General features: G+C 33.5%; 1 protein-coding gene across 2 annotated transcripts in view; it reads left to right on the forward strand.

Moving 5' to 3' along the window:
* Positions 1 to 13997, forward strand: part of Usp32 (Ubiquitin specific protease 32) — a 153022-nt gene that overhangs the window by 121804 nt on the left and 17221 nt on the right. For both annotated transcript variants that reach the window (XM_081768800.1, XM_081768801.1), the window contains exons 24-27: positions 441 to 631; positions 3239 to 3446; positions 6957 to 7148; positions 10190 to 10624. In XM_081768800.1, coding sequence (XP_081624926.1) covers positions 441 to 631; positions 3239 to 3446; positions 6957 to 7148; positions 10190 to 10624 — 1026 coding nt within the window. The remainder of the gene's footprint in view (positions 1 to 440; positions 632 to 3238; positions 3447 to 6956; positions 7149 to 10189; positions 10625 to 13997) is intronic.

Here is a 13997-nt window from a genome sequence, read left to right on the forward strand (position 1 = left end):
GATTATTTAATGGTTAGCATTACAGCGGATAAAAATAAAGTAGTGATGGTATGATACATCAGAATCACAACCTATTTGAAATTAACAATAGTGAGGTGTCAATCGTGATTCTTATAAAGTGGGTTTAATACATGTATGTAGTCGTATCAGAAAAGAAAGAAAGAAAAAAAAAAGCCATTCTCTTCTCGTGGAGACCATGTGCTTGCAGTAGTGGCCGATTTTCATACCAACAGCATTATTATTATTATTATTATTATTATTATTATTATTATTATTATTATTATTATTATAACAACAACAACTTGTATTATACAATACCATTGAGAATTTTCATGATTCTGTTTCAGCTAAAGAACAGTAAAACGATTCATTTTAAAAGCAGTCATTATAATATGTTATATGTATCTTTGAAAGTAATAGGTTCTTTTTTTTTCTATTAGATACGTCAAGATGTGTATTTTCTGTCGGCCCAAAAGACTAAACCCAGTTTATTCGGCTTGCCAGTAATCATTCCATGTGCTGAGATGTCTACACATCAAGATTTATACCAAGCAGTGTGGGTGCAGGTGGCTAGACTAGTCTCTCCTCTTCCTCCGTCAGAAACAGCCGCACCCAACCATGCACAAGACTGGTAAGGAATCTCAAAGAGAGTAGCACACTCTAGATCTATTGAAATATTTTAAAAGCTACTACAACGAATAGTAGAATATATATTTTTATCAATAAGCTTTTTTCTCGTTTTTCCATTAATGTAGTGTATTTTATAACAGGGCAACATTCTTAACTAAAATGTGACAATTAACTTACGAAAAATACGTTTAAAGAAATGATTATTAGTATTGAGAAGAATAGGAATCTTAGGAATAGGAAGAATAGGAACTAAAATAAGAGTGAAATGTTACTAAAATTGCCTGGAAATAATTCGTTTTGCCATTAGGTGATCCTAAAGAAAGTGAATGGTAAGGACATGTATGTAATGGAAATGACAATATAACCCCATGTTTCTGATCGTGTAGGACACATTTGTGCAAAGAGCACTTCCTCATTCAAACCTAGATCCTTTAAGATTGTGATAGACAGCATCGTCCTCATGATTGTTCTCAGGATTCTACCGTTTCTTCCACTATTCTTATTTTCAATACTAGTTACTTTTGTCATTATTTATTACATATTTAGCCTACAGGATATAACGACGAAATGTTATATAGGATGTTATACAGAATATGGATATGTTATACAGGATATACGACAACTCAAGATTACATTTTGTTCTCATATAATTATCAATTTTATTTGTTCCAGTTAGTGAAATCACAAAAATTTCAACTGCTGATGCTGCAGTCTTCGTCAACTATTCAAGTGAACATTTTAGGACTTTTATGTACTTCATAATTTTAAGCATAAAAATGAAACTCCAAGATTTTCTACTTATTCACATTACGTATATCAATATTAATAAGTTAGTTGGCTCAAACAGTGATACAACATACTCACGCAAAGCGTCCAGTTAAATTTTAGCTTTACTGTGCCCTCACTGAAATAAAATAGTTAAAGGTCTCGGTTAAGCTGAATGCTACACCGTACATTCTCCTTAGGACTATTTCTCCATAGTTTCATAAACCCATGAGGATTTTCAAGATATCTCTATCCTGGCATTCTGTCTGTTTAACTGCCTGGAGACATAAAAAATTGTCTCATCCGCAAAACAAAAATGTTTCAGAAACTAGATCTTCAGTCAGTTTATTCAACATCGTTATTGCAAGTTCTTTGCATTCTAATTTATCGTTTGACACAAGTGTTTGTAACAGTTTGCAATTCGTACGTGTAAGACAGGGTAAATATCGATATAGCATCTTGTATATTCGGGCCTTGTGAAAATATATCACGAATATGCTCGATGTCTTCATTTGACATTTATGGGCGACCGCTAGCCTCAATTTTTATCTTACATGAACCCAGTATCTATGAATTTCTGGTATCATTGGCAGCTAGTAGGACGAGATGACGAAGTTTTCCCACACATTGGCCGGAAATAGTTCCATACTTAGGTGCGTTTGTGTATTAGACGCTGTCTCATAACATACCCTGCTGTTTGGTACAGCTTCTGAAACTAACAGTGGTAATGTCAGTTATAAGTGTGATATTAATTATTTGTGAATATACTATGAATTTAAATAGTGAATATACTATGAATATACTATGTGTAAATACTATGAATTTAAATAGCAGAGGATGTCAGTAATAATAGTGCAAAGCGGTAAAGAGACTGCGTAAAGGAATAAAGGCTGTAAAGAAATTATTTACCTACTATTAGCTATCATTAAATGGTGATAAAGCTAGTCAAGTGTATCACGCAAAAACTCATTGTTCTGTCAAGTAATGTGAATAAGTTGAAAATCTTGGAGTTACATTTTTATACTTAAAATTATAAAGTACATAAAACTAAAATGTTCACTTGAATAGTTGACGGAGACTGCAGTATCAGCAGTTGAAATTATTTTGAATTTCACAAACTGGAACAAATAAAATTAGTAATTATATGAGAATAAAATGTAATCTTGAGTTTTAACATTTCGTCCTTGTGTCCTGTAGGCTAAATATTGACAAAAGTAACTAATATTGAAAACATTGTTGAAATAAGAATAATGGAAGGAACGGTAGAATCCTGAGAATGATCATGAAGACAAGTTGTCTATCACAATCTTACAGGAACTAGGTTTGAATGAGGAAGTACTCTTTCCACGACAAACGTGTACTACACGATCAGAAATGTGAGGTTATATTATTATTTCCGTACATATATGCCTTTACCATTCATGTAACAGAGGTCTGGGAAACAAAAATAACCGCGATCTCCAGTAAGGATTACAGCAATTGATAATTTAATGTTTTTTTTTTTTCTTTCTTTAAAAAGTTCGCAATTAGTATTATTTCATAATGCCCAGATTGAGACTCTTCACGTAGAAAGTTGCTTTCTAGAGTTACTTTTATTTATTTATTGTTCGCACTTACAAAATGTAAATAAATAATCAACTGTAGTAACCTGCGTCTTGAATTAACATAAATTACGCACCACCTTGGTAATTGCTTCGATATGATCTCTTTTGCCAATATGGTCCCTGGCCCGATTTTGTGGGAGAACACATAACATTTAATTTCACAGTCATTCACTTTCATTATTCATCTTGTCTTTTCTAATCTAAAGGGTATAATCATGAGATTTTTTTTTCTTTTTCAGTGATGACAGTTTGGGTTATGAATTTCCATTTGTGTTAAAGGCAGTACAGAAGGATGGAAGTCAATGTGCATGGTGTCCATGGTATAGGTTTTGTCGAGGTTGTCGGATCCAGTGCTGTGACGCGGATTTTAACTTCAGTAGCAATTACCTTGCCATTGATTGGGATCCAACAGCTTTACACCTTCGATACCAAACATCTCAAGAAAGGGTATGTACAGCAACTTATAAGAGTTTGTTTGTCTTTCGTTCTTTCTTTGTAATAGAAAATGTTTCTTATTATGGTAATGGTTAGAGACAAACACACATACGAAAAATGATAGCTGGCCTCTGATTTCATTAATTTGATTTCATTTTATTAATTTGAGGCAAATTCTATTAATGCAATCAATCAATATTGCAAGAAGTTTTCATCTTCAGTATTCAAGTAGTGTGGTCAATTCTTAATTAGTCTGAGATCTGATCAGTAGTATGAAATTCATGTAATGAAACGATAATAAGCCGTTTGAGAAGATTATTATTATTATTATTATTATTATTATTATTATTATTATTATTATACAAGGGTGAGTCGTGAATTTTGCAATATTTGTATAGTGCATCATTTGTGGGATGTATGTCACGTGACCGAAGTGAATCAGACCGTCGTAGATACTCGTTAGCATGGATTTGTATATGTATAGTGGTAGTTCATGCCCCAGAAGATCGTATAGTATTGCATTCTGTGTCTGATTTGACAGCCGCAAAAATGAAGATAAAGCAAAAATCTAATACAGGAACTGATACTTTACAAGTTTGATCTGAGCCATAACACCTCGAAACATTTGTTGTGCTGAAGATGAAGAGGCAGTTGATCACACCACAGGTACTAGATGGTTAAGTAATTTCGGGCAGTTTGGAAGAATCGCTAATCAGCCAAGGTCAAGTATCTCGAAAACCGTGAATTTCGAGGTCATGCGTGAGACGATAGACGTAAATCTGACTGCCAACACTGAATCGTCATTAGGCGATCTTGATAGTTTAACAATCCAGTGTGATTAGTCATCTTATTAGTTATCTTCGCTACCTCGGCAAAAACACCCCAAGTTGCGTGCTTGCACTTTGAATGCGAGAAACTCCTAAATGCATGTGACCTGTGCTTGCTGCAGAAAATAGCATAGCATGTGACGAAAAGTAAATGTTTTTCGAAATTCTAGCATGCATAAGAAATGTTTAAACAAGAGTCAGGTGCCATTGAGGAGGGGATGACTCAAATTTAGAGCACTCATTTTTGATGCGAGAAGTCCCTGGTTTGATTTCCGGCCACACGAGCTTGTGATAAACAACATATATCTGTAAGTTTTCTTAGGGTTTCATGCCAGGTACCAGGACCAACCACTAAACATGGGTATTACAAACACAGGGTGATGGTCTGTGTTTGGTGAATTTATGACGGTGCAATTAACTACGAGTTGGTTCAGGACAGTCGAACCATTAATATACCAATCTGTACTCTGAACAATTGGAATGGATGTAAATCATCGTATGCCAAAATTATTTTGCATAGATAAACCGTTTTTCAGCAAGAAAATGCAGAAACTCATACTCTTGAATGACTCTGAATGAATTTCAGTAACTTGAGGAAATTGATGCCACATCCTTTGTATAGTCCGGATGTCGCCTTCCGATTATTACACGTTCAGCTCATAACACACTTCTTATGCTCACGATGTTTCAACAACCAAGAGGATGTAGATGACTGTTCTTCGCCTCGAAAAACAAGAGCTAGTATCTGCGTGGTATCGAAGAACTAACTGACCGAAAGTTGGCTTTAGGGTGTTTAACATTATGACCTCTACTTGAATGGTAGATAATTTCTGTTACGCATAAAGTAAATAGGTGACCGAAATGCAAAACTTTTGATTCTCTTCGCATTATTGACAGTAAATGAAAACATCAACGTGCAGCGTCGCTGATTATACTGTTGAAGTTTCGTAATTCCAAAGATCATGTATTGTTAAGAGAAAAATATTCATCGCCAATAGGTAGTCATAGATATTGAAAGCTATATAAGACACATTGTTGGTGATAAGCAGGGCCCGGATCTTGTTGACCTAAAATTTTCTAAAAAGTGACCTATAAAAGGACACAAAAATTTCTGTAAAATGCCCTAAAATTCACAAAAATTGACCTTAAAATTTGCGTTTTTTAAAAAATTTATTTTGTTAAACATCGACATTTTTTGAATATCTATAGGATTTTAATTACCATTTGTCACTCATTTTCAAAAGTTTCGTTTCAGTTAGTTGCAGTCCATTGTATGATATTGTACATAAAGTCCCCGAGTCAATTCACTCCCGAGTTGAAACTAGGAAGCACACTTAAAGAATAGAATTTCGCAAGTGTAGACTGTATACACGAGAATAATGGATAAAACTCTGTTTAAAATCTTTGTACGTCTTCTAATTCATTTTTAGTTATTCACGTAATCACATCCTATGTAGTCAACAACCCAAAATCATCTCTTTGGCCACCTAGCAACCCCCCACCCCTCGTCAACCAGCTACAGCTTAGTGTTCATTAGCTTTTTAGGAATGTAGTTTTCCATCTCGATAGTCAGAAAGTAGGAAAAGAGAGAAACTAATTTTGTATTTTTCAAATTTGTAAACATTTTAAAATTTCCTTATGTAGATGAAAAAGACCATAAGTGACCTCAAAGTTACCTTAAAATATTAAAAAAATGACCTAAAACTTCAAAACAGCAAAAAGTGACCAAAAGTTGACCCTAAAAAAATATACTTTTAGAACCTTGAGTTGACGGATAACGTTTTTATTTGAACTCGCCTTGTCCTAAGCCTAACAGTAAAAAGTTGACTTGTCAACAAGATCCGGGCTCTGGTGATAAGCTTTGTGAGAGAGCCCATTAAAGGCTTAAAAGTAACTTAATGATCCCATAACCTAATGGTTCCTAATGTTTGGGGCTCATAGATCAGGAATAGTGTACAACTACAGGAAAGTTATACCGTTAGGCTATTTGAGATGGTGAGAGACTTTCAGTTGATGCATCCTACCTGAAATCAACCAGATATTGCACACAGCAAAGGCACGTAAAGTTCTTGGTCAGATAGAACGTAAAATTTGATGGCCTACTACGAGAGCTACTTCAGATAATAAAATATTTGGAGCGTGTAATCTGTCGTACAGTAAAACTATCACCTCGTTTGTTTGCCGATTAAACATAGTTTTATCATTTTAAATGTTTGTTGAAATGCTTGCTCATTTGAATTTTGTGTAATACATCAACGAATGTGGCCAACATTGAATACATGTATTTAGTAAGTATGTTATTTCCTTGAATTAACCCTTTCTTTCTGATTTAAGTATTTATTTTGCGGTGTAATTGTAATTCATTCCGATACTGAGTTCGATTTGCATTACATTTTTGACAGACTTCATAGCCCTCCGCGCTAATCTAGTGGTTGTGCACCTTTGCGTGCGCATGGTCCTGGGTTTAATTTCGGTGGAACAGCATTGAACGCATCGGATTCCACCTTAAACTGTAGGTCCATATCTCATATAGCATCGATGCTGAAAAGGAACGTTGAACTTCAACAAACAAATATCGACGGGCTCCATTGTATCATGATGGCCACAAGGTTATAAATCTTTTGAATTCACTACACATTAGATATTGCAAAAAGCATCATAAAATGTAAATTCCCAATTTCATTGTTTATTTCAGGTTTTTATAGAGCACGAAAGCGTTCCTCTTACTAGGCAACAGCAGTCAGAGCCTATAGATCTCGATTACTGCTTGGAAGCGTTTACCAAAGAAGAACATCTGGGAGAAGATGAAAAGTATTATTGTTCGAAGTGTAAGCTTCACCAAATGGCCAGTAAAAAACTTCAGATATGGAGGTTACCTCCAATATTGGTATGTAATGTGTGGGAAAACTGAATTACAAAATTACAGGTTCATTCCTTGTTTCATAATCCCTTTCTTTCCTGTTTTCTGTTATTCATTTTTGGAAGTACTGTATGTTTCGATTAGTCATATTCAAGACTTGTAGTTAAACATATATTTATTGTTAGCACTCAGTTGTTTGGCGAGTTCCGACGTAGATAGACATAACGGTTTGTTTATAAATAAGACAAAATTATTGCCCATTTTCACATGCAATATTTCAAGTAATGCATATAGATGCACAAGAGATTCTAAGAATAGATCGCAAAAGACAAAAGATTGAGCAGTTAAATGTGGTTGAAATTAGCATGACTTCATTGTGTAAAGAGCCAGTTGTCAGGTGAAGCCAATTTCTAAGGCAGAAGTAAATCCTTGCGCCGCACAGGCTAACTTTTTGTATTATTATTATTATTATTATTATTATTATTATTATTATTATTATTATTATTATTATTATTATTATTATTATTATTATTATTATTATTATTATTATTATTATTATTATTAAAATTGTACTTACCCAAAAACACCCTGTCGACGTGTATTATTTAACTGTGTACGTTTCAGCAAATTATTATAACAATCCACAGTACAGTTCCTTTATCAGAAAATCTATTGCTCGTTGTACTACATCACTAGTTACATATATTTCCAGCAGTACTGGCACTTATATATTTCCAGTAGTCTTTAAACTGAATTCCCCCTGGACCTTTATAACTTCTCTTTCTTTGCACTAACCAGTATCTTGTAAAGCTGGCGAATTGTAATTGATCAAATCCTACTTCGAAAAACTTCTCATAACTTGTCCCTGGTTCGATCCCAGTTTGCGCTAAGTGAACTCTGTGGTAGACAGACACAATGTGTGGGTTTTTTCTCGAGATTCTCCAGTTTCCTCCCAGTTTCTTCATTCCACCATTTGATTTCATTTCTCATCATCACCCCTCCTTTAGCCGGCATAACCGTGAGACGTAAAATGAAATATTTCATTTCAAAACTGACGAAACATAAATTTTATATAGAGAATATTGATAACATATGAGTTACAAATTTAAAGTCTGTGCTCTTACATCATTGGACAATACACTTAGGCTGAGAAAAAAAATGAAATTTTGCCTTGAAAACCCTTATGTAATCAGTCAATAAAGTTTGAATTTGTGCCTTTACCACCGTAATCCGAAAGATATAATAAAACGATTGCTTGAACTGTGTTACTTTATCTTGTAACAAATTCAGTTTTTTGCTTGTTCATATAAAAGCTTTAGTTTCAATTAAACTTTTAGTTCGAGCAAAACGATTGCTTGATTGAGATATATTCCTTAATTATAACAAAGATACACTTATACTGTACTTACATTCACATCAATATTATACTATTTGAATTAAGTTTACGATTTTCTGAAATGAAAATAGACTTAACTATTTAATTAAGTTCTATTAATTATTTAAAAAAAAATATTTAAAATGAAACCACATCATTGCTGCTGTGAATGTTTGAGAAAGGGGAGTGGGCTTCTAATATTAGTTTATATAAGAATAACGATTGTGCAAGAATTATTGGCTCTGACATACAGATATCCTCCAAAGCTAAATTACAGATAGCGTAGAATAAAATACTTTTTGTTCTGTTGATTCGTGTCAGTTTGTAGAAGTATTTCACGACCAATATTTATATTTCACTATAATATACAACTACATGCTACTAACACGGAACAAAATTACATTCTGCACCGCTTTCACTGTCCTCTTATGGATCTCCCGTCCGCTTTATGATTCAAATCTCCCCCAGCGACTGTGACGTCTTTGGTCCAACGAAGAAGGGCCCGGAGGGTAAGCGTTTCATTTCAGGCGGTTTGGGATGTTGTGGAAGAATGATTTAACATGCAACTTACATCCTTCTTTGTGGATGATGTAAAGAAACATATTCATCATTGGAACCGTTTCCTGAACGTTGGAGATACCTATTTGTAAACTGTATAACTGTCACCATGTTGTCGTTAAGTAGTGTGTGTTCTTGAACACATACATCGTAAATTTCTAGACACCAATTAATTCAGTTGAACAACTTATATTTTGAGAAATAAAGGAATCGACCGATCATGTATTTGTTTTCATAGGACTGTGACAGATTTTTCAATAATGAATAACTAAGATTATATGATTTTTTTTACTATAAATGTACAGAAAAATAATTTAGTACTGAGTAAAAACACTGGATGATTTGTATATATGAGGAAATAAATTGCGTCAGCTTACTACAGTAGTATTTCAAATATTTGAAGAATGCAGTGGCTACAATTTCTTTTAGCAATCATCTGCAAAATAACTATTTTTACTCTTGTTTGAGTTGAGTTGTTGAGCTGTGTTGAGTTGTTTTTCTGCATATTTATCATCTTAATAACCCTATACCTACACATTTTTAACACCTGTTATTTCTTGTTCTTTCATCTTACTCGAAAAATGTGGGACTACTGTTTCCGTCCTCTGCGGAATGGCATATCTTTCTGTATTTTCGTTATATGTGAATTCTTGGTATAAATTTCCATCTCTCTTTCCATGTACAAGAAATTGTCGTATTTGGCTAATATAAGAAACTTCATGTGTAAGAGGACCGAGAATATTTTAATATTTTACGAGGAAACTGTGTCTTTCATATAAGACTTCCTCATATTTATTGTCGTGTGTTGGAATATTTTACGAGAAATTAAGTCATCTGAATACCGTACTTTTTTGCTTTTTTGTAATGCTTTAAGCCAAAAGTAATAAATTCCCTTATAAGAAAGGATAGGTTAGAGTATGTTTAAATATTAAGTAAGCAGATGAAACGGGTACGGGTTTTAGAACTATATTTCAAGGAAAGAAAGTCTTTTTCAGTCAGTGTCATTCATTCACTAACGTGTTTTTACTTTGTATCTTCAACATGTAATCTTTGTAGCTTTTCTGTTATTAACAATAACAATAAACATGTTTAAAGAAAAAGTTGTTAACCATATCGTGTGTTGTTTCTGTTTCAGATAGTGCATTTGAAGAGGTTTCAGTATGTGAATGGCAAATGGATCAAGTCTCAAAAAGTAGTTAATTTTCCTTTCCATAGTTTTGATCCGACTGCGTATTTGGCATCAGTTCCTCGACAGACAGTAATGCGACATGAAGAACTGAAAACTCGGAAGAAGAACTCAAATTCAGTGTCCATTGCTCAGGAGAGCCCCCCTGTGGTAGACTCTACAAAGAGTGAATCAAATAAAGAAAGTGCTCCAGTGAATACAGACTTCCGAGTGCCAAATGGTGATGTGAATCATACAATAACAACTCTTAAAAGACAACGTGTTGAGTCCACGTCGCTAGTAAATAACCCAGTGATAGATGGTGCACTTCAGGACTTCCATCAGCATAGGATAAATGAGGGCTATGACCCTTTTGAACTTAAATACAATTTGTATGCCATAGTTGTAAGTGAATTTTTGTTTTACGCTAATTGGGTTGTGTGAATTTGCATGGATTCGTGTTCAGTGTTGATCAGATGACTACAGAGCGCATACCTATAGTTGTCCGAATGCATGGTTGCCCATTTGTGCACTTCGGAAAAGCAAGTTGCTTGGAAAAGCCATTTGCACATTATTGAAAGAATAGCTTTTTTTCTTCTTTTTTAATGTGTGTAGTAAGTAAGCAGCAGCGTAGTAGAGTTGTCTGTATAAATGCAATTGAATAGAAAAATTAGTTGCAGCTAAAAGCTTCTAGAATGTGTCACTGTGGGTAGTAATCCTTATTTAAACACTATACAATTTAGAAGAAAATATAAGTGATAAAGCTAGTACTCACCTTAGACCAAAATATTCCTCCAAGGAGTGCTTTCTGAAATTATGATTTCCATCATCAATTCTGAAAGCGCTATTTAGAGAAATATTTTGGTCGGCATTGAGTAAAAGCTTTTTACTTATATTTTTTCTATATATAATCACCGCTCGCAGTATACAGTAATAGTACACAATTTAGTTTATTATTTATTTTTGAGAAAAATAGCTATAATGTAAGATGTATTTTTTTTTTCCAACAGGAAAACACAAGTTTTCAATCTTCGAACAAGATCTGTTGTGCAAAAAGTTTATGTATACATGAAGAATTTTACACAGCACTTAGTTATTTTGGTTTTAAATTAAAACTTTACGAAAGCTACTTAATTCAGTTTACAGCTGTTAAGATTATAGCAGGATGGTAACAAACGTTTAAAAAAAAAAAAAATGTCAGGAATTTGAGAAGATCAAGAATTCTGCTAAGAGTCAGCGAATTTCAGTTTGCTAAGAATGAGATTTTAAAAGCATTTAAAATGAAAATTGAAGACGATTTCAGATGTGGTTGAGTGCTTGTTTTCAGGTGTCCTTACCTTTTAATTGGTAACGTCAAAATTAAAAATTGAATGTATTATCCACTAACGATGTGTGACAAATTATGTTCTATATTTGTGACCATTATCTTTTCGCTTTTCCCATATGCAGTGGAATTATCCACATATTAGCGAATTATCCACAATCATATTAGTGAGTCATATTGATGAATCATCCACAAGATGCAATTGGATCAACATCCAATGATAAATTCATTTTCTACGCGCGCATAATTCCAACTTTTTTCCTTTTTTGTTCCCGCTAGTTTTGATTTTGTCGGAGTTTCACGTTTTCATTAAGTAAGCGTAGGTTATCACATAAATGAAAGGATTTTTGAATACGGTTACTCACCCATATTTGAGGTTCTGTGTTTTCAGTTTAATGTATTTTAATTCGCAAAGAGGTTTATTTCGGAAGTTCTTATGAATTTACGAAAATAGTTGATAAAAGTTGCTCAACAGCTTATGCATTGGGTCAGTACTCAGCATAGCCAGACTAATTTCATCGGACTCTTGATCATTAAATGTGAGATATGTCTACAGATAATAGTGTTTACTTTGTCCTTATAATGCAGTATTTATTAATTGTTACTCATGTATTGCTACATATTTAAACATTTTCCATGTAATGATTACTGATAGTGATGCATCCCATAAGTCTTAAAAAATATTCTTCTCATTTTGAAATTATTCTGGCATTAAAAATAATTCTGAAATTTGCGAACAATATTAATGGTATATGATTTCAAGAAAAGTTTCATTCTCTCTTTTTTTTAGTCATTCTTTCATCCAAATTATATTATGCTTTCTTAGTACCAATATGAAATATTCACAATTTCTTTCTTAAACAAGACGTGTTATCCTAACTGAAATGCAGCTTTTGAGAGGTGGGGGGGGGGGGGGGCACAAAAGTTATTCTGAGGGTTGCCTCCATGAGTATACCCAGCTAGCACCTCTCTCTGAAAGTACGTAACAGTTTCCAGTACACTGTAGAAGTAATGAAGTTTCATGATGGGTAATTCCTGTTTTAATGTTGACATATTCATACATTTACTGTAGGTAGGTGCTCACATGTACATAGTTTCAGAATACTGTATCACTACGTATTTCAATGAATGTTACTTTTTTCTACACTTAATAACATTTCATCATGTCCAATCACACTTAAAAATAAAGAAAAACACATTCATACAGCTTTTTCCGATTGTGAAAATTGGCTTGGAGGCTCGAACCTGACATTTATGCGCATCTTCTGTTGTAAATTCAACTATCAGGAAGGATAAGAAAGTTTTCAGCTTTTTGAGCTATCAGATAGTATCAGATTTGTCGGAAGAAGATAATGTGCTTATTTCTTTACATTTTTAAAAGACTTGCTTCAGAAGTAGATTTTTTTGTACTGGATTTCAGGTTGACTCCACTCTTAGTCCATTTCTTTACATCACTTTATCGGACATAATAAAAAATGTGATGCAAAATAAGTGTGTAAAACCAGAAGCTTTTACTTCTTAGAACTCATATATACGAATTGATATGGAAAATGAAGAAAATTTTCTTCCTGTGAAAAACAGTGACATACATTTTCCTACAGATAGCACATTTAAAAAATGTCAATAAATAACGAATTTGGACATATCGAATTGCAGCGTGTCTACAGAAATTTGTTCTTAAACGTCTAGTGATGTCACCTTCAAATTATAAATTGACCAGAGTTCTTTCGTGTTTGGATCGTAGTGTTTCTGCAAGGTCTCATGTTGGAGTGAATATGATTAAGTCTGTTTTAGCTGAAAATAATTATTGGTTAGATGGCAATACGACAGAAGAAATTTGTCCAAATCCAGATTGTAAAGAAATTATGTGTCAGTATTCTAGAACTGGCCAGTATTGGATGAGTTTTGTTTAAGAATTTGGGTACTTTGAAGTAAAATGATTTACGACATATTGTTATAATGGTCTTGATTTTCTCTCATGAAAATTAAAAATCTACAAAGAGGATTTTTCAGTCGATACACAATGTGTAGCAGATAATTTAAAAGAACAAACTTGTATCACTCAGACTTACCTACAATTCAGTAACTTCTTTGGGTGGCCTTGAAAATCTCTCCATAAGGAAATTCATGATTCAGTATGCCGAAATGCTTGTACTCGTTTTGCAGAGGCAAGAGATCAATGAGAGAAGAAAGAGGAAAAACAAAAAGAAACTGAAGACAGAAAGATAGAGATCATTTTGAATAAGCTTGAAGCTAAGAAATAAGGAATATATGTGTAAAGTTGATAAGGAAATAAAACGTTCGGAGAAGTAAAATGAATTATATATTACTATTGATTTTTTGCCAAAGATATATTGATAATATATAGCAGCTAGTTTTATGTACATACATCATTTCCTTTTTGGTGAGTGTCTCACTGTGACTTTTCCTTTCATATGTGACGAGACTTGCTTC

This window comes from Thermobia domestica, chromosome 8, assembly GCF_964235325.1.
Source record: "Thermobia domestica chromosome 8, izTheDome1.hap1.1, whole genome shotgun sequence".
Lineage (NCBI taxonomy): Eukaryota > Metazoa > Arthropoda > Insecta > Zygentoma > Lepismatidae > Thermobia > Thermobia domestica.